Consider the following 16,594-nt stretch of genomic DNA (forward strand, 5'->3'; position numbering starts at 1 on the left):
TTTTTTGCAGAATCTATATCTTAAAAAATTATTACACTGGGGGAAAATAATTATTTTCTTTTATCCTGTTTACAGTGTATCAAAGAAATTATCACAGACCTGCCCTGAGTTTTTCCTAATAAAGTGTTCATACCAGAGTGTGATTACATATAATTGTGAAAGATATGAATTCAAGCCTTCTATTATGTGAATAATAATTTTATACCCTCCAGTTAGGATAGAGAATAGTCGTGTTTCTTTATGTAATATAGCTTTAATGATTTAAAATAATATTTTTACAGCTATTTTTGTATTGTGCGTATACATGTAAATGATACCAGCTATTCTGGATTTGCTTTTTCCTAAACAAATTCGTTTCATATAGGGGAAGTACTTGTGAAGAAGTAATACAGTGTTTTCTTTATATTTTTTCCCAAGGGTGAAATTCATAGGGTGAAGTCAGATGGAACTAACAGGACGGTATTTGCTCCAGCAGCTGTTATTGGTGCTCCTATTGGCTTGGCTTTAGACTGGATGTCTTCAAACCTGTATTACAGTAACCCTGGCACACAGTCAATTGAGGTATTTATATAATAAATATAATATAAAGGTGAAAGCCTGAATTTTTCTTTCAGAGGCCATATAGATACAGCTCCAAAGCAGTGAGGCATTTAGGGGAAGACCAACTGAAAGCAGTTTTATTTTAAAACTGAGCATTAAGGAGAAAACATAAGGAAAAATAAAAAATGTAATTGCCTAAAGAACTAACCCAATAAATCAAACTCATATCTGGACATAAGTATATAGCAAAAGTGATTTTAAAAGCAATACTTCGTGGGACCATCTGTTAATCTGTGCACAAACCTATTTTTGCTTCAACTTGGTCAGCTTCTTGATGTTGTTTCATACTGATAAATCCTCAGAACACCAGCATGAAGGGATGTGTTATGGTTCTCCATTAAAGTTTAGGATCCAAATCCTGTGTCTGCTGAAATTACTGGGGGTTTTGCCCTGGTCTGCAAGGGAAGAAAGTTCAGGTCCCAAATGCTGTGGAATGCTTTGGTGTGATGTGGGTCCCCAGAGACCAGTGGCCTGGAAGTACATAAAGGCTAAAAAGACGAGGGTCATCTAGTGTGGAAAGGAGAGGAGCAACCAGGATATAATTTAATGGGGGGTCAGGGATTTCTCTGTCTCAGAACATAAAATGGTGGCCTATGATTAAATTAAAAGGCAGCTAATTTTACTGGTTAAAAAGAATTATTTTGTATATATAATCAGTATTTTGTGTGTATAATCAGCCTGAACATCATTTAATACCTTTGTGTTATAGTGAAATATAGAAACAGATTAGTAAGGATTTTTATGAACAGGAATAATTAGGTGTTACTCTAGATTCAAAGGGCCTGGAGCTCCTGGCTACCATCAATACCACAGGAGCAGCCGTGGCTGCATCTACACTAGGAAATTAAATCAAATTTATTAGTATTGATCTTGTAACTCTGGAATTTATAAATTTGATTTTGAAAGTCCTCACTTCCCCACGTGCTCCTCGCAAAGTAGACTTATTGCAGCCACATTCCATTGGCAAACATCGACTGTTGCAGTAGTGCATTGTGGGAACCAATCCCACAGTCCTCTCATCCTGTAGCATTCTGGCTATGCTCGTTGGTCTTTGACATCATCTTCCCACAAGGCATTTTTTCTCATTCCCCTCCCATGGTAAGCAAGCGTCCATTTATCTCGTCGGAAGGAAGGGAAAGTAGGGCATCCACAGAGATGGCAAAAAGTTAACGGAAATCTCTTCTGTAACTGAATTCTCAACTGGCCATCCACTGACTGTTCCCCCCCTCCACTTCCATGATTTCATCCAATCTCTTAAATAATACAGGGACCCTGAAAAGGTTGAAGAAAGAGAAGATAGAAAAGTTTTTGAAAAAAGAGTGTTGCTGAGGGGAGGGTCTTGGGTTTTCCAGTGCACTAAAAGGCTGCTTTCTCAACTGGCCATCCACTGAGTGTCCCCCTTCCTGTGATTGCAGCCAATCCCTGAAAATAATACAGGGACCTGGACTGTATTCTCAAAGTTAGAAGAAAGAGGATAGAAAAGTCTAGGAAAAAAGATCTTTGTCTTCCCTCTTCACTACATAGACATTGCCACCATGGGGGATGACAGTGAAATCTCATACGCTGAACTTATAATGAAAACAGGAATCTCAGCTGGCCCTCCCCCCTGTGTATTTGAGGGGTCAAAGCATGAAGACAGATAGGAAATGTTAGGAAAGAGATTTTATAACAGAAACATCAAACCAGCAGGTGTCTGCAATATTTTTGGTGGGGGCGGGAGGGAGGCTGTGGTTTGCAGCTGCAGAGCTGGTTGAATGTTGGAGTAAAGGAAGTAGTCCCCCTGAGTATCTTAGCTACTGGGGGGGGGGGATTTCCCACCCCCCCATGGCAGCAAGCCTCACTGGTCCCTTGCTAGGGGTGAGGGGGAGTTTCAGTGGGGGCCCACTTTAATTAGTCCCCTATATGTCTTACCCATTGCGGGAGACTCCCCTGGCAGCAGCAAGCTCCTGAAAGTCTTTCCTGCTCTTGGAGCCCTAACTGTGTGGAACCTGGGGCATGGTCAGTACCAACCAGCAGGCACATCCTTTTATTGGGTTGGGGGGTTTACCCATGTGATGTGGCTGAGGGTGGAAAAGACCCCGACTGCATGGCATCTGTGGGGGGAGGGAGGGGGGTTTGTGCACAAATGTCAACAGCTGAGACGAAGTTTCTCCGACTTTTATGCAAGCATGATCCCCACAACAGACTTGTTGCCATGTGGTGCGGTGGGGCAGTGGCTGGCGCCGGGCAGCGCAGAAAAAAATAAGTGTACAGACATAGCTGCAGACTCCCTGCAGGGGCTGTTTGTAGTGGGTAGCTCACAGCGCTAATAGCAAAGAAAGAAAGACATTTCTCAGGCTCTCATTCAAACATGAGCCCACAGCCACAGCCTTGCTGCTCCCACTTTGAAATTCACAGTCTTCCTGTTATTTAATTCCTGTGCACCTGGAGAGCAGCAGCCAGACCGGAGCACTGAGGTGCATTGTGGGTTACATACAAGACGCCTCTGGAGGCTAATACATTCGATTTTAAGACATGGCGCTTCCACACTGGCCTTTAATTGAACTTTTGAATTCGAGCTTGACTCTACGCCCAGCAGGTAATGATGATATTGTAATACCGATAATAGTGCTCCCTCAGTTGAGCTGATGGTATTTACAGCGAAGACAGTCATGTGGTAATATCAAGCTAACTGCCTTAAATTCAAATTTATCTCATAGTGTAGACACAGCCTGTGGTTGGAGCCTTGGGCCCTTTAAATCACTGCTGGACCACTGTGCAGTCTCACCAATGTCCCATCCCTTTTGGGAGCACAGGGCCCCCCGGCCCATGGGCCCAGCAAGTCTCCCCTGCCCTAGCTACGTTAAGTGCCACAGGGAACTTGTTTGAGAATTACTTGTCAGAGGAAGAAAACACATTAGAGAAGTACAGAACTCAGTGTTTTGTCATTATAGTGCTTGTGTTGATTTTTCTTTAGCTTGGACCTGTGTGGGTGTAGGCTGTCGAGGTTTTAGTTTGAAATTATGCTGTCAAGTCCATCCATATTGCTTATACTAATTCTGCTAAACATTCATGTAGGTACTGAAGCTACGTGGTGAAGTAAAGTACAGAAAAACTCTGATTACCAATGATGGTACCCCAACTGGAGCCGGAGTGCCAATTGGTTTGGCTGTTGATCCAGCACGAGGGTGAGCTTTCAAATAGCTTTTGTCTTTGTTTTATTTATAGTGAATACTTTTTCACTTATTCTACTTCTCTCCTAATGTTTAGGGTTTGTAGATGTTGGGGTGAACATTTGTTGCAGGGGTAAAATTCATAATACATAAAGTTTGTTTTTTAAAACTATTTGGATTGAATGAGTTTAATCTTTTAAAGCTTTAATTAGAGCCTAATTTACAATAGGATCAATTGCATGATTGCATAAATTGCTGCGTAATTGCAGATTTCGTATGCATAGTCACGTAACTCTACTCCAGAATTCAAGTTTTCATTAACACAAACAAAAACGCAAACCAGTTTTACTGCAAAGAAATTGCCAAAATGTCAACCCAGTGTAAAGTGATAAGTGCCTGAGGACTCGTAGCTAATGGGGAAGGGCACGATGGCAGAAAACATGTAAACCCACACATTTTAACTACCGTTATGTTAAATGTGATTTAATGGCAAAAATGGCAACTCTGCATTAATCCATATTATAAATATTAAGATACTGTCTTTGTGTTAAAGTATATAGATGTATTTTTACTAAGCGAGTCTAGAAAAATCCAAAAAGCCCCATGAACACTGAAAAACAAAATTAGATTCCAGACCTGGCTTGAAAATTTTTGATGTACACTTTTTTGTCAGAGTTTGCTGATTTGTCAGACTGGAAATAATTCTGCAGGACTGTGTGACTTCACTAAAATTTTGCTGGAATCCAGGCAGATTTCAAAGCCCTCAGATTTGGGGCTCCTTTGCAGCCTGGACTCCTGGTAGGGCTGGGTGGACAATGGTAATTCCATGCTGAGAATAACAGACATTTTTGATATGCATTCCTGATTGAAACTAAACACAATTTGAAAATCTCAGTCCCCTGCAAAATGGAAATTAGTATTTTCCCCAGCTCTGTTAGATTCTTAGAATTCTTTAAGTGTTTGCAGTTTAAGATGTTGTGAGAGGTGAAGGAAAGGAAATATGTTTTCTTAAACTATCTTTAACTCAACATTATTCTGACAAAGTGAGATATTTTGTTCACAGGGACCTGATTCATCATTCCATTGCTACTCAGAACATATTGAAGTACTTTGCTGAGTAGAGCAATAGACTTGAGCGCATTTTTAAATGCTTTGGCACCTTAGATTCTTGACTGCTTCTGTAATTGTTGCAATAACGTGTGTGGCAGGAAACTGTACTGGACCGACCAAGGAACTGACAGCGGGGTCCCGGCAAAGATTGCCAGCGCAAACATGGATGGCTCAGATATAAAAACCCTCTTCACTGGTAACCTTGACCATGTAGAGTTTGTCACCATTGACATTAAGGAACAGAAGTTGTATTGGGCTGTCACAAGCACGGGAGTGGTATGAATATTTTTATATTGTTGCTGTTGTATGTGTGTGTCCATTTCTACCTCCCTGCATCACATGAGTGGCTCACTTGTTTAAGTGAGACTAATCATCAGTTCAAATACGGTGTGATATATACAGTGTACTGTAGCTGCTGGTCTGGGATTTCAATGAGAGTTGAATACCTAACAGCCTTTTGTGCCTTTCCCTCCATGGATCCTGAAACAGCACGTGGGAATGGGGAAGATACAGTGGTATTTGTTGATCAAATAAAGTATTTATCCAGTGTCCATATGGAAGAGAGTAGGCTCACATGTTCCATAACATTAAAAAAGCCATAACGTATCCTCTAGTGAGCAGCTGACCCCTGGAGTGTGCCTATGTCCTGTTTATTTATGCTGAGGTAGGACAGGCTGAGTCCAAAGGAAACCGCTCAGTATGAGCAGAAAGACATCTTTCTGATTTATAACTGTTGTGAGCGTGCCTAGGAGGGCCAGAATGCCATTTGTTTGAACAGGTTTTCAATGAATGACATCAAAGTTTGCAGCAGAGAAAGTGTGAACTCTTTACTCCTTGCTTCCATCTTTAGCGAACAGTGTGTATCCTTCTAATAGCTAGTTGTGTCCACTTTAAAAAGAAAAGGAATAAAGTAGATGAAAACACTTGTGTGTGTTGATGAGCTATGGATGAAGAATATTTTTACTAACACTAACTTTCCTCTTATATATTCATACTTCTGTCTTTTCTCCAAGTGGCTTTTATTTTAGATTGTCAGCTGCTTTGAAAAATGACACAGTTGTTAAATTTTAATGGAAAGAATAAATATTTTTCAGAAAAAACTCTCACCCCAGACCTGAGCAAAATACATAAGAGTTCAGTTCACAGGAAGAGTTTTATCAAAATTCTAATGAAATTCTCTCTGATCTCCTAGATTGAAAAAGGCAATGTGGATGGTACAAACCGTGTGACCCTGGTTTTTCATCTCTCTCACCCATGGGGAATCGCTGTCTATGATTCCTTCTTGTACTATACTGATCGAGATTATGAGGTCATTGAGAGGGTTGACAAGTCCACTGGAGCGAACAAAGTGGTGATGAGAGACAATGTTCCAAGACTGAAGTGCCTACGAGTGTATTACAGAGACAGTGAGTTTCTGCTGCAATTTAAAGATGAAGTGTCAAGTTTTTGAAAAATTCTACCATTCTCAAAACAAGAATCTCAAACGTTACTAATTGCAAGCATTGGGAGCCGCACAACACGAATTAGTCAGGTGGTGGCTTGGGTTTCTGAGCGCACTTTTATGCTTCATGCAGTGCATGAAAAGTGTATTGCAGCATTCCTCAGCTCTTCGGTACTTCTCATTTCTTTTCAGTCAGATTCCTGAAGTATAGAAAAGTCATGCTCTGCAAGAGCATTCCTTTGGACCCAAACTAAGTGGATGGAGCTAATTTTAGGCTTTCCAGCTTTGATGGCAAGTTGATAAAACATGACCTTACATATGGAACGTGCAGTCGGATTTATATATGGCTTTAACTCAACAATTTTGTGCTATTTTGTATTTGTAGTTCTGAGACAACTTAATGTTCTTGTGTTTTCAAATATTTCTACAGTTCTATAGGTATCACTGTTTTAAAAGAGTCAAGATGTTTATTGGAGCTCAGAGGGAGATGATCACAATTGTTCTTTCTGGTCTTAAAATATATGACTGTAGCTCAAGGTTGTTTTTATAAGCTTTTATTCCAGTATGATTTCTAGTAATGCAGCATGAAAATAATTCACATACATTAACTATCACTGCTCTGTACTAACACAGGCTGTGTTGAATATAACAGAGAAGGAGCTGTGCTAGTCTATGTACTATCAAAACAAAAAAGCAGTCAAGTAGCACTTTAAAGACTAACAAAAGAATTTATTAGGTGAGCTTTCGTGGGACAGACCCATTTCTTCAGACCATAGCCAGACCAGAACAGACTCAATATTTAAGGCACAGAGAACCAAAAATAGTAATCAAAGTTGACAAATCAGAAAAAAATATCAAGGTGAGCAAATCAGAGAGCTGGGGGCGGGGGGGGGTGTCAAGAATTAGATTAAGCCAAGTATGCCAAAGAGCCCCTATAATGTCCCAGAAAATTTGCATCCCGGTTCAAACCACATGTTAATGTGTCGAATATGAATATGAAAGAGCGTTCAGCAGCTTCTCTTTCTAAAGCAGACTGGAAATTCTTTTTCAGTAGAACGCAAACTCTTGAGTCATTAACAGAATGGCCCACGCCATTAAAATGTAGACTAACTGGTTTGTGGATCAGGAATGTTTTGATGTCTGTTTTGTGCCCATTAACTCTTTGTCTGAGAGAGTTTGAAGTCTGTCCAATATACAAAGCATCTGGGCATTGTTGGCACATGATGGCATGTATGATGTTAGTTGAGGAGCATGAGAATGTGCCCGTGATTTTGTGAATAATCTGGTTAGGTCCAGTGATGGTATTGCCAGAATAGATACGTGTTGTAGATAGGCTGTGTTGACTTTTTCTGGGAGAGAAAGGAGTTCCGACTGATTGCAGAGTGAGTTCTCACATGCGTAGTTGAGATCCAAACCTCTGTGTTCCAGAGCATTATGGTCTAGTTTTGACATTTGGCTCATTGCTGATAAGTTTATTCATTTCTGTGGTCAGATGTCCTCAAGTAATTTATAGAACTAATTATTTAATTCAGATCGAATAATATTCATACTCTTTTCTGTTTCCAAATTGAGAGCTTTTCAGTTTTCTCCAGTATGCTCCTTTATTCAAAATTATTCATCTAATAATTTCTGTGAATAAATATCATTATTGTGTGTGATTATTTGATATTGAAAGATGAAATGCAGTTTGTGGTTAATATTCGAAAAGCACATTGGTCAGATGATGGTGTCTATTTTTTGACTAAAGGAGCACAGTTTATTGAAGTATTCTATTTCTGAGTTAAAAATTGTTTCTCTAAATGTTCTAATATTGATATAAAATTCTGTTTTTCATGAACATTTCTGAAAATAGCCTCATTTGATTGACTATGATCAGGATTAGAACACAAAGAGGTGTGAACACTTGCAAAACAAAATTAGTTTTTATTTGAGGACAATCACCTAAAGCATTCCCCAGCTCCAGTAATTAGTGGTGTGGTTATCCACTTAGGGTATTGCTGTCACATCTGTTTTTACACTGCATTTACAGCTATATCTTTAGCTGAATATCTCATTCTGGAATTTCTCTAGCTCGTTTACTTCAAATTTATATTAGATTTGTAACTGAACCTGAAAAAATATTCTCTGTTGATGATCTCTTAATTTTTTGTGAGAGAACTCAGCTGGATTTTTTTTATCATTAACATTTATTTGCCATAGTTCAAAATGATTAAGATTGTTACTGTTGCTAGTTGTTTGTTATTAGTCACTTTTCTGATAAGCTTCTGGTGTGTACCCATTTTATAGTAGAAAATGAGAGTTTACGAGGAACAGTTATATTACTAAGATTTTACATGCACCTTTTTTCTTTCTGACTCAGATTCTGCTGGTTCCTCAAATGGCTGCAGTAACAATATTGGAGTTTGTCAGCAACTTTGCCTGCCTTTGCCTGCTGGACTGTTTTCTTGTGCCTGTGCCACTGGCTTCCAGCTAAATCCTGATAACAGGACTTGTTCCCCATACAGTTCCTTTGTAATTGTTTCCATGCTGTCTGCAATTAAAGGATTTAGCTTAGAGACATCTGACCACTCTGAAGCCATGGTGCCATTGGCAGGAAGAGGTATGTGAAGATTGTAGTGGAGGAGGAAAATCTTTTTATGCCTTATGTTGTCATATTCTGTTAGTTTTTTTGATGCTCTGGTGATTGCTCCTCTGACAGATGGTGTATTTAATAATGAGACTAATCTGCTGAATAATATTTCTTGGGGATGATGCCATGGAGGTAAGGAGCAATAGCATGCACTGATCTCCACATGAAGGCCGAAATTTTCAGAAGACAGACTCTTTTGTAGATGCAGTTTGTGAGTTTAATTTTAGCACACTGTAATAATTGGACTCGATTTTATCATGCACTGTTTAAAATACAATGCAACAGAGCTATAACATAGACCATGTTCTATACATTCACAGAGAAGCCAGTTGTATTTTATCTGAAAGGTTACAGATACTGAGTAGCTTGGCAGTATAAATTGATGGTAGATTTTATGCCACCAGATTGTAAACCTAAATTCATTTGTCCTAAAATAACACAAACCATGTATTTTAATAAAATATTTTATATTAAAATAATTGATTTCTTTTAAAAAATGTTTCAGGACGAAATGCACTTCATGTGGACGTTCATATGCCTTCTGGTTTCATTTACTGGTGTGACTTCAGCAGCACTGTTTCTTCTCAGAATGCAATACGGAAAATTAAGCCGGATGGTTCTTATTTTAGAAACGTGATTACAAATGGAATAGGACAAAATGGAATCCGTGGTATTGCAATTGATTGGGTAGCAGGTGAGCAGAACTGTGGCAGGACTGAATTTACAAAAAAGGCTTTCCTTTATACCTTGTTGGAATTGTTAGATTAACAATTAGTTTTATAGAAAAAGAAACTCATGGAAACATTTCAAAGGGAAGGGTGTGCTTTTACATAGCACTCTGTATACAGACTGATTTTAAAATGAAAGACATATATGAAGGGCAGCAGTCCATTGGTTGTGTAGTAGGAGTTGAGTGAATGACGTAGAGGACAGAATTTGGCTGTAAACCGTAGACTTAAAAAACATAGTTTCCAATTAATATTGCAAGTTAATTCAAACATCAGGTTATAATTTATATGCAATTACCCACTTTTTAAAAAAAACATTTACTCATTAAACACTAAAGAGGAGATCACTGTCAAGTTCACAATTTTTTTTTGTCTCTTTGATGTAATTCCTATGTCTATACTGCTCCCTTCTTTCCTTGGTGTGCAGCGTACCCGCACGTGGGTATAAGTAGGAGTATGTGCAGTGAGGCAATGTCTTTGGTTAGAAAATGGAAGCTCCCAGCTATGGACCCTCTGCACACCCAAACCCTGCTTCCTCATTAAAGCTGCAGTTTTAGCAGTGTAGTGTTCTGTTGCTAGAGTTTTTCCTTGCCCCAGGAAGAGACCCCAGCTGTCTGGAAATGCTCAGCCAGCTCCCTGCCCACTGGAGGAACTCTTCTCTGTCACAGTAAAAGGCTCTGATGGCTCCCACCCCGCTGCAGGGAAGGACTCTGGCAGCAGGACAAGGCTCTGGTGTGGTGAAGCAGTGAAGAAAGCCCTTTTGCGCCCCATGCAAGGTCTTTAAGAGTGGGGAATGGCTCTCTCAGAGGAAGGCTGCAGGGAAAGGCTCAGCCTTTTCTCAACTCAGTGAAACACTCCATCAGCAGAGAGCTGCTGAAGCATTTCTCCTCTGCCTTCTCTCTGCCAGAGCCTGTCACTGGCATTGTATCTGCACTTATCAGGGAGGATGCAGTGGGCATGTCGCTGTGACATGTGCTACACATATACTAGGTGCAGCCACCAGTGGTGTACATATAGATGTAATGTCTTAGTTTCAATACAATGCTCAGGAAAAATGTTAGTGTTGATTTGAAGTAACACTATAAAACAAAACTGTAGAATTAAATAGATACTGTTACATGGAACTATGATGATGACATCTTTGAATGAGCCATATTCTGCTCTCAATTATGCCTGTGAAGCCCACTGAAGTTAAAGATGATGAATGGATCAAGGGCAGAATTTGAACCATGTTCTTCTGTGGTACTGTTTTCTAATGCTTCACAGTTGAGCATCTATTTTCTAAAGTCCTTTTCAAGCAGGCAAATGTGCTAACCAGCTAACTACTTGGGTCTTTGCTTGTCATACTTTTATTTTAGGATCAAGGTATCAGCTTGTGTTTCTCTGGTTTTGAATTAAATCGTATGTTAACTTTTTTTTTTTTTTACATGCAGGAAACCTTTATTTTACGAATGCTTTTCTGACGGAGACTTTTGTAGAAGTTTTGCGTTTAAACACCACTTATCGACGTGTTCTGCTGAAAACCACAGTGGATATGCCAAGGCATATTGTAGTAGATCCCCAAAACAGATACCTCTTCTGGGCAGATTATGGACAGAATCCAAAGATTGAACGTGCGTTTCTTGACTGCACCAACAGAACGGTGCTCGTGTCTGATGGCATTATCACACCACGTGGCTTGGCAGTAGATCACAGCAATGGCTATGTTTATTGGGTTGATGATTCTTTAGATATGATTGCAAGAATTCTGCCTGATGGGGGTGAAACAGAAATTGTTCGCTATGGTAGTCGCTACCCGACACCATATGGCATCACTGTCTTTGAAAATTCTATGATCTGGGTGGACAGGAACCTGAAAAAAGTGTTTCAAGCCAGCAAAGAGCCAGGCAACACTGAGCAGCCAACAGTTATACGGGACAATATTAATTGGTTAAGAGATGTTACCATTTACGACAGCCGTTTTCAGCCACAGTCTTCCCTCAGCATCAACAACAATCCTTGTTTGGGGAGCAATGGAGGTTGTTCCCATTTGTGTTTTGCCTTGCCTGATTTGCAGATGCCCAAATGTGGGTGTGCCTTTGGCACATTAGGAAGTGATGGCAAGAGATGTTCTATTTCAACAGATGATTACCTGATTTTTGCCCTTGAGAACTCGCTTAGAAGCATACAGCTCGATCCTGAGAATCACAGCCCACCATTTCGCACAGTGAATGTCTTACGAACTGCAGTGGCTCTAGATTTTGACAGCATGAACAACAGAATATATTTTACACAAAGTTCTCCATCTGGGACCGGAAAAATCAGTTATGTTAGTATTTATTCAGGAACTGGCACGCCAACTGTAATTGCATCAGGTAAATGCCATTAAACTTGATCCAAATTATCTGGATAATAACAAATGAGGATTATAGCACCTGCTCATTAGTGAAATAGCTATAGTATGTTTATTCTAATAATCAAGGTAGACCGTTGAGTTAAGATGTTTTCTCAAAAGATTCTTTTGACCTTTCTTAGATTTTTTTCCTTTTTTCCATCTTTATCAGCACTCATGCAAGTTATGAAAGCGTAAGACTAGTTAGTATTTTTGTTGTTTGTTTACAGCCGTTCTTACAATGTAACGGGCACTGAAACAACATATGCGAAGTCATGGCCCTTGCTCACAGAATGTACAATATAGAAACACAAATTGAATGAAAGGTCAGCAGTGTATGCATACTACCAGAGTGGTCAAGATAGTGTTTGGCTATTTCTTAGTAATACAGTATTGGGTAACAGAAATTTTTGTTTTTTTAAAGGTTTTTTTTTAATTATTTTAGGCTATCTGCGCTTTCCTGTCAGTCTGGGCATGACCAGTCAGCTGGGTTCTTGTGGGTATCAGGGGGGAAATGGGCTTTCAAAAGAGTTTTAATTGAGGGAGGAGATAGTGATATTGCAGAAGACATTCAGTTCATAGTGAAGGAAGTGGAAGAAGACATGGAATGGGGAGAAAACTTGACAAGATCTACCAGGTGTTATGATGAGCAGCTTTGCTTTCTCAGAACTGCTGAGCTAAATTGTTTGTTAGTATTAGGCCAAGTCCGCAGGTCCTTAGCAGGGGCTCAGCTGTACCTTTTAGTGCAGCTCAGTGTTGGGCATGGGGATGGGACTGCATCTCCTCTGAGGGAGCTTAAGGAAGGATTCTGTCCTGGAATGCTGCCTGTTGGTGTACCCTTTCCAGGCACACAACTTACTGCCCTGACTGTCTTGGTACCACTCCATGGTGGGTGCGGAGAGAAGACTGGGCAATGTGTCTGTCTCTTTCCTGCCCTTCTCTGCATTCTCTGGAGCAATGTGTATTTCCAGAGGAGTAGTGAGGGAGGAGTCCCTGCACTTCCTGGAGGTTAGAGACTGCAGTTCGTCTTGCACTTAATTGGCCACGCAAATGTCCAAGAGAAAGGGCTACTTGTCCATTGACAGAACAAGTACTCTACACTGCGTGCCTTCATAAGGACTCGTTCCTTAGATTTTTACTTAGGCAAACTCCCAGTGATGTCTGCTGGATAAGAACCTCAGGATTTGGCCCATTATGATGAGAGATTGATTTGGTGAAGTGTATGGCAATGTTTCTGAAAGCTGTAATGAAGAGATGTTCTGCTTTCTTAAGGTTTGGGAACTCCAGATGGCATAGCCTTTGACTGGATCGGTAACAGAATTTATTACAGTGACTATTTAAATCAGACTATCAGCTCGATGGCTGTGGATGGATCTAACCACACAGTGGTTGCCCGCGTCCCGCGTCCTAGAGCTATTGTACTGGATCCTTGCAGGGGGTATGTGATGCTCTTTTTCTTCTAATGTGTGTCTCTAAATTGACTCTTGACTTTAGTGGGAGGGACCAGAATTGATGTCTCAAGACAGAATTGACTCCTGTGGGTTTTGTTTGCCAAAGAGCTAACACTGTGATTGTCTGACTGATAGATACATGTATTGGACAGACTGGAGTGCCAATGCTAAGATAGAAAGAGCTACACTGGGAGGAAATTTCAGAACACCTATTATAAGCACCAATTTGGTGTGGCCAAACGGACTTACCCTGGACTACGAGGAACAGCAGCTTTACTGGGCTGATGCAAATCTGTATGTATCTATGTCTCATCTGTGGTAGGATTTTTTTAAAAAATAATTATTACACTTCACTTTCAGAGCTCAGATTTTGTAATCTTGGTCATCACTTTGGACGCGTTAGCTACCATTTTATATTATGGCCCATTAATAATCATTTACTAGTTTTTAAATTCCATTGTGAAAAGTAACCAGTAAGTGCATGTTACCAAAATTGATTCATTACATGATTGTTTCTCTCTTATACCAGGTAAAGAAAAGGTAGGGACCAAATTCTGCTGGTGTCACTCAAAATTTCCAGGGCTTCCCCGGCAGTTTCAGTTGATTAACAAATCTGGCAATTCCAGGGTATGATATGAAGACCAGGACTTTAACAGGGTTAATAAAAAGAAACTAAATAAATTCATGGACAATAGGTCCATCAATGACTTTTAGCCAGGATGTCTAGGAATGGTGTCCCTAGTCTCTGTCAGAAAGTAGAAATGGGTGACAGAGGAAGGATCACTTGATGACTGCCTGTTCTGTTCATTCCTTCTGGGACACTTGATATCGTGTCTTGTTGTTGACATTGGCCAATACCATATGTTTCAGAGAAAGGGGTAAGAATCCCTAACATGGGAAATTATACAATAACTTGTCTACTGGGGAAGTTTTTTCTTAACTCCCATTAGCTTGTTTGTTTATGCTCCGAAACATGAGTGTTTATACTCCTTCCAAAACCTGGGAGTAAGTAGAGGTCAAAATTTTTCTGTGACACTAGAAATAATATCACATGCAAAATAAAATCTGCTGGTTTTCAAGACAGTTCACATAAAGGATGTGGAATAGAGGAAAAAGAGATGAAGTCATTCTAATTCTCCCTGCTTTAGAGGGACCTTTATATCTGAAAGATAACTGAGAAACCTGTACTACACGTGCTGAAAGATGACTCCAGCTAGAACTGAGCAATCCACAGGTTAGAGCCCGAGTATGGGAAAAGAAGGGCAGTTTGGCAGGGTTTCTTCATTAGTTTCCATGATACATTTTGGTAGCCAGAAAGAATCCAGCCAGGGAATTTTATTCATTTGTCATGTCAAATTTCACTTTTAGTGCAAGGGAAAATGGAAGGCACTTTGGGGCATGTATCTGTTATTTGTTTTACTTTGTCCCGCAAGTGGGTCTCTGGCCTCTGAACTGCTACAAATAATTAATAATAATCACAAATTTCTGGTGACCTCATCTTCACTACAGTTTTTCTCAAATGATTGATCAGGATCAAACAACCAAGTACCATAAAAAGATGCACAGTCTCAAAGGGGTAGATACATTAGTCTGCAGCTCCACAAATAACAAGTACTCCTGTGGCATCTTAGAGACAAACAAATTTATTAGGTCATGAGCTTTTATAAGGTCCTGAGCTTTCTCAGGTAAAACCTACTTCATCAGATGAAAGGTGTGTACAGTCTAGCAGAGTTCTTTATGGCGGTACCCCACTCTCTTCATTGAGTATCATCGGGTTTCATCAGGTTGGCCAAACTAGACAAGATTGTGTGCAGCTTTTCCTCTTACAATTACTTCCAAAAGACAGAGTTGGAAGTAGTTCCTCTATCTATACAAGAGCCAGATTGCTACTGTCAAGTGGAAACGTTGTTTGTTGTAGCTCCAAAAATCTTTCTGACCAAGGTTGGTTCATCTTTCCATCACTCCTGTGAAACCATATTTTCATTAGTTTGCTCCAATTCTTATCGTCCCCTGTAAAGCTGTGGCATAAATGGGCATTTCCAAAGCATCTTATTATGTCCTTAGGGCCTCAAATTTGCTGCAGGCAAGGCATGACAATCCTTCACCAGTTGACTTACCAGGCATCTGGGAAACTCTCTTTATGGAGTCAGAATCAAGCTGTCCTCTACAAGGTCCTTACTGGCATTGTGGAGAGAAGTATCTGAGACTTATCTGAAGGTGTACAAAACAGATTTTCATAGCTCTGCAGAGGCAGCCTTTAAGTAGGAAGGTGCCTTTGGGTTGGTTCCCACATAAGTCCTTAAATTACAAAACTTTTTCTTACAAGGGTAACTAGTATGTCTGCTTATGATTCATCTTGTAATAATAAAAAAATTGGCTTTATCTTCCCCTCCTCTATTCTGTGATTTACTGTTTGTTACTTCCCATTAGTGAGGAAGGAAGAGAGAAGCCATGCAGCAGAAGGAGAAATTTTTACATGATATTTTTTTTTCTGTCAGCAGCTTCTCTCCTCATTCAGCCCACTCTAACAGTCTGGTGAGTGATGGGAATGCAAATTGTAACAATTGAAATGTTTCTCTGAAGAAGACTTAAACATACAGTTGCCCGAAGATTAGTTAAAATAAGTTCATGTTGTTCTCTTAATTCGAATGATTGGTTACCTGTGTGCTTCTGCAGCTTGGAAGAACACTTCCAGGTGTTAAATTCAAGGGCAGGAAATAGTTCTGGAACTGCAATACTGAATACTCCTGTGGACACTGGGAAGTTACTGTTTATAGTGTAATTTTCAGATAGCCTTCCTATTCCATTGACCATCTATATACAAGCATAGAGCTTCACTACCTATATTTCTGTTTATGCAGCCTTGATGGGCCTTCTCTTCCATTTAATTTCACTGTGAGGAAAGACGTGAAAGCATGGTTATCACAGAGGCCACAAACATTTGTGGCCCAATAAAATAATTTTACATAATAACGCACAAGCAAATGTAGCATAAATTGATTATTCCTGAAGCAGCACTCTCTGACCTCCACTGGAAGCAGGTGTAGGAGGGTCAGTAGTGCTGGTAGGGTTAGTATGGGTAGACAGAATGGAGCAAGGACACTGTTTGCCA

At 39.9% G+C, this 16,594-nt stretch overlaps 1 protein-coding gene across 1 annotated transcript in view; it reads left to right on the forward strand.

Annotated features, from left to right (window-relative positions):
* LRP2 (LDL receptor related protein 2) overlaps positions 1 to 16,594 on the forward strand; it is a 183,498-nt gene that overhangs the window by 93,912 nt on the left and 72,992 nt on the right. The window contains exons 33-41 of the mRNA XM_075000937.1: positions 418 to 561; positions 3,658 to 3,767; positions 4,961 to 5,138; positions 6,055 to 6,268; positions 8,663 to 8,902; positions 9,438 to 9,626; positions 11,094 to 12,014; positions 13,304 to 13,469; positions 13,618 to 13,776. Coding sequence (XP_074857038.1) covers positions 418 to 561; positions 3,658 to 3,767; positions 4,961 to 5,138; positions 6,055 to 6,268; positions 8,663 to 8,902; positions 9,438 to 9,626; positions 11,094 to 12,014; positions 13,304 to 13,469; positions 13,618 to 13,776 — 2,321 coding nt within the window. The remainder of the gene's footprint in view (positions 1 to 417; positions 562 to 3,657; positions 3,768 to 4,960; positions 5,139 to 6,054; positions 6,269 to 8,662; positions 8,903 to 9,437; positions 9,627 to 11,093; positions 12,015 to 13,303; positions 13,470 to 13,617; positions 13,777 to 16,594) is intronic.

The sequence above is a fragment of the Carettochelys insculpta genome, chromosome 8, assembly GCF_033958435.1.
Source record: "Carettochelys insculpta isolate YL-2023 chromosome 8, ASM3395843v1, whole genome shotgun sequence".
In the NCBI taxonomy this organism is placed as follows: Eukaryota; Metazoa; Chordata; order Testudines; family Carettochelyidae; genus Carettochelys; species Carettochelys insculpta.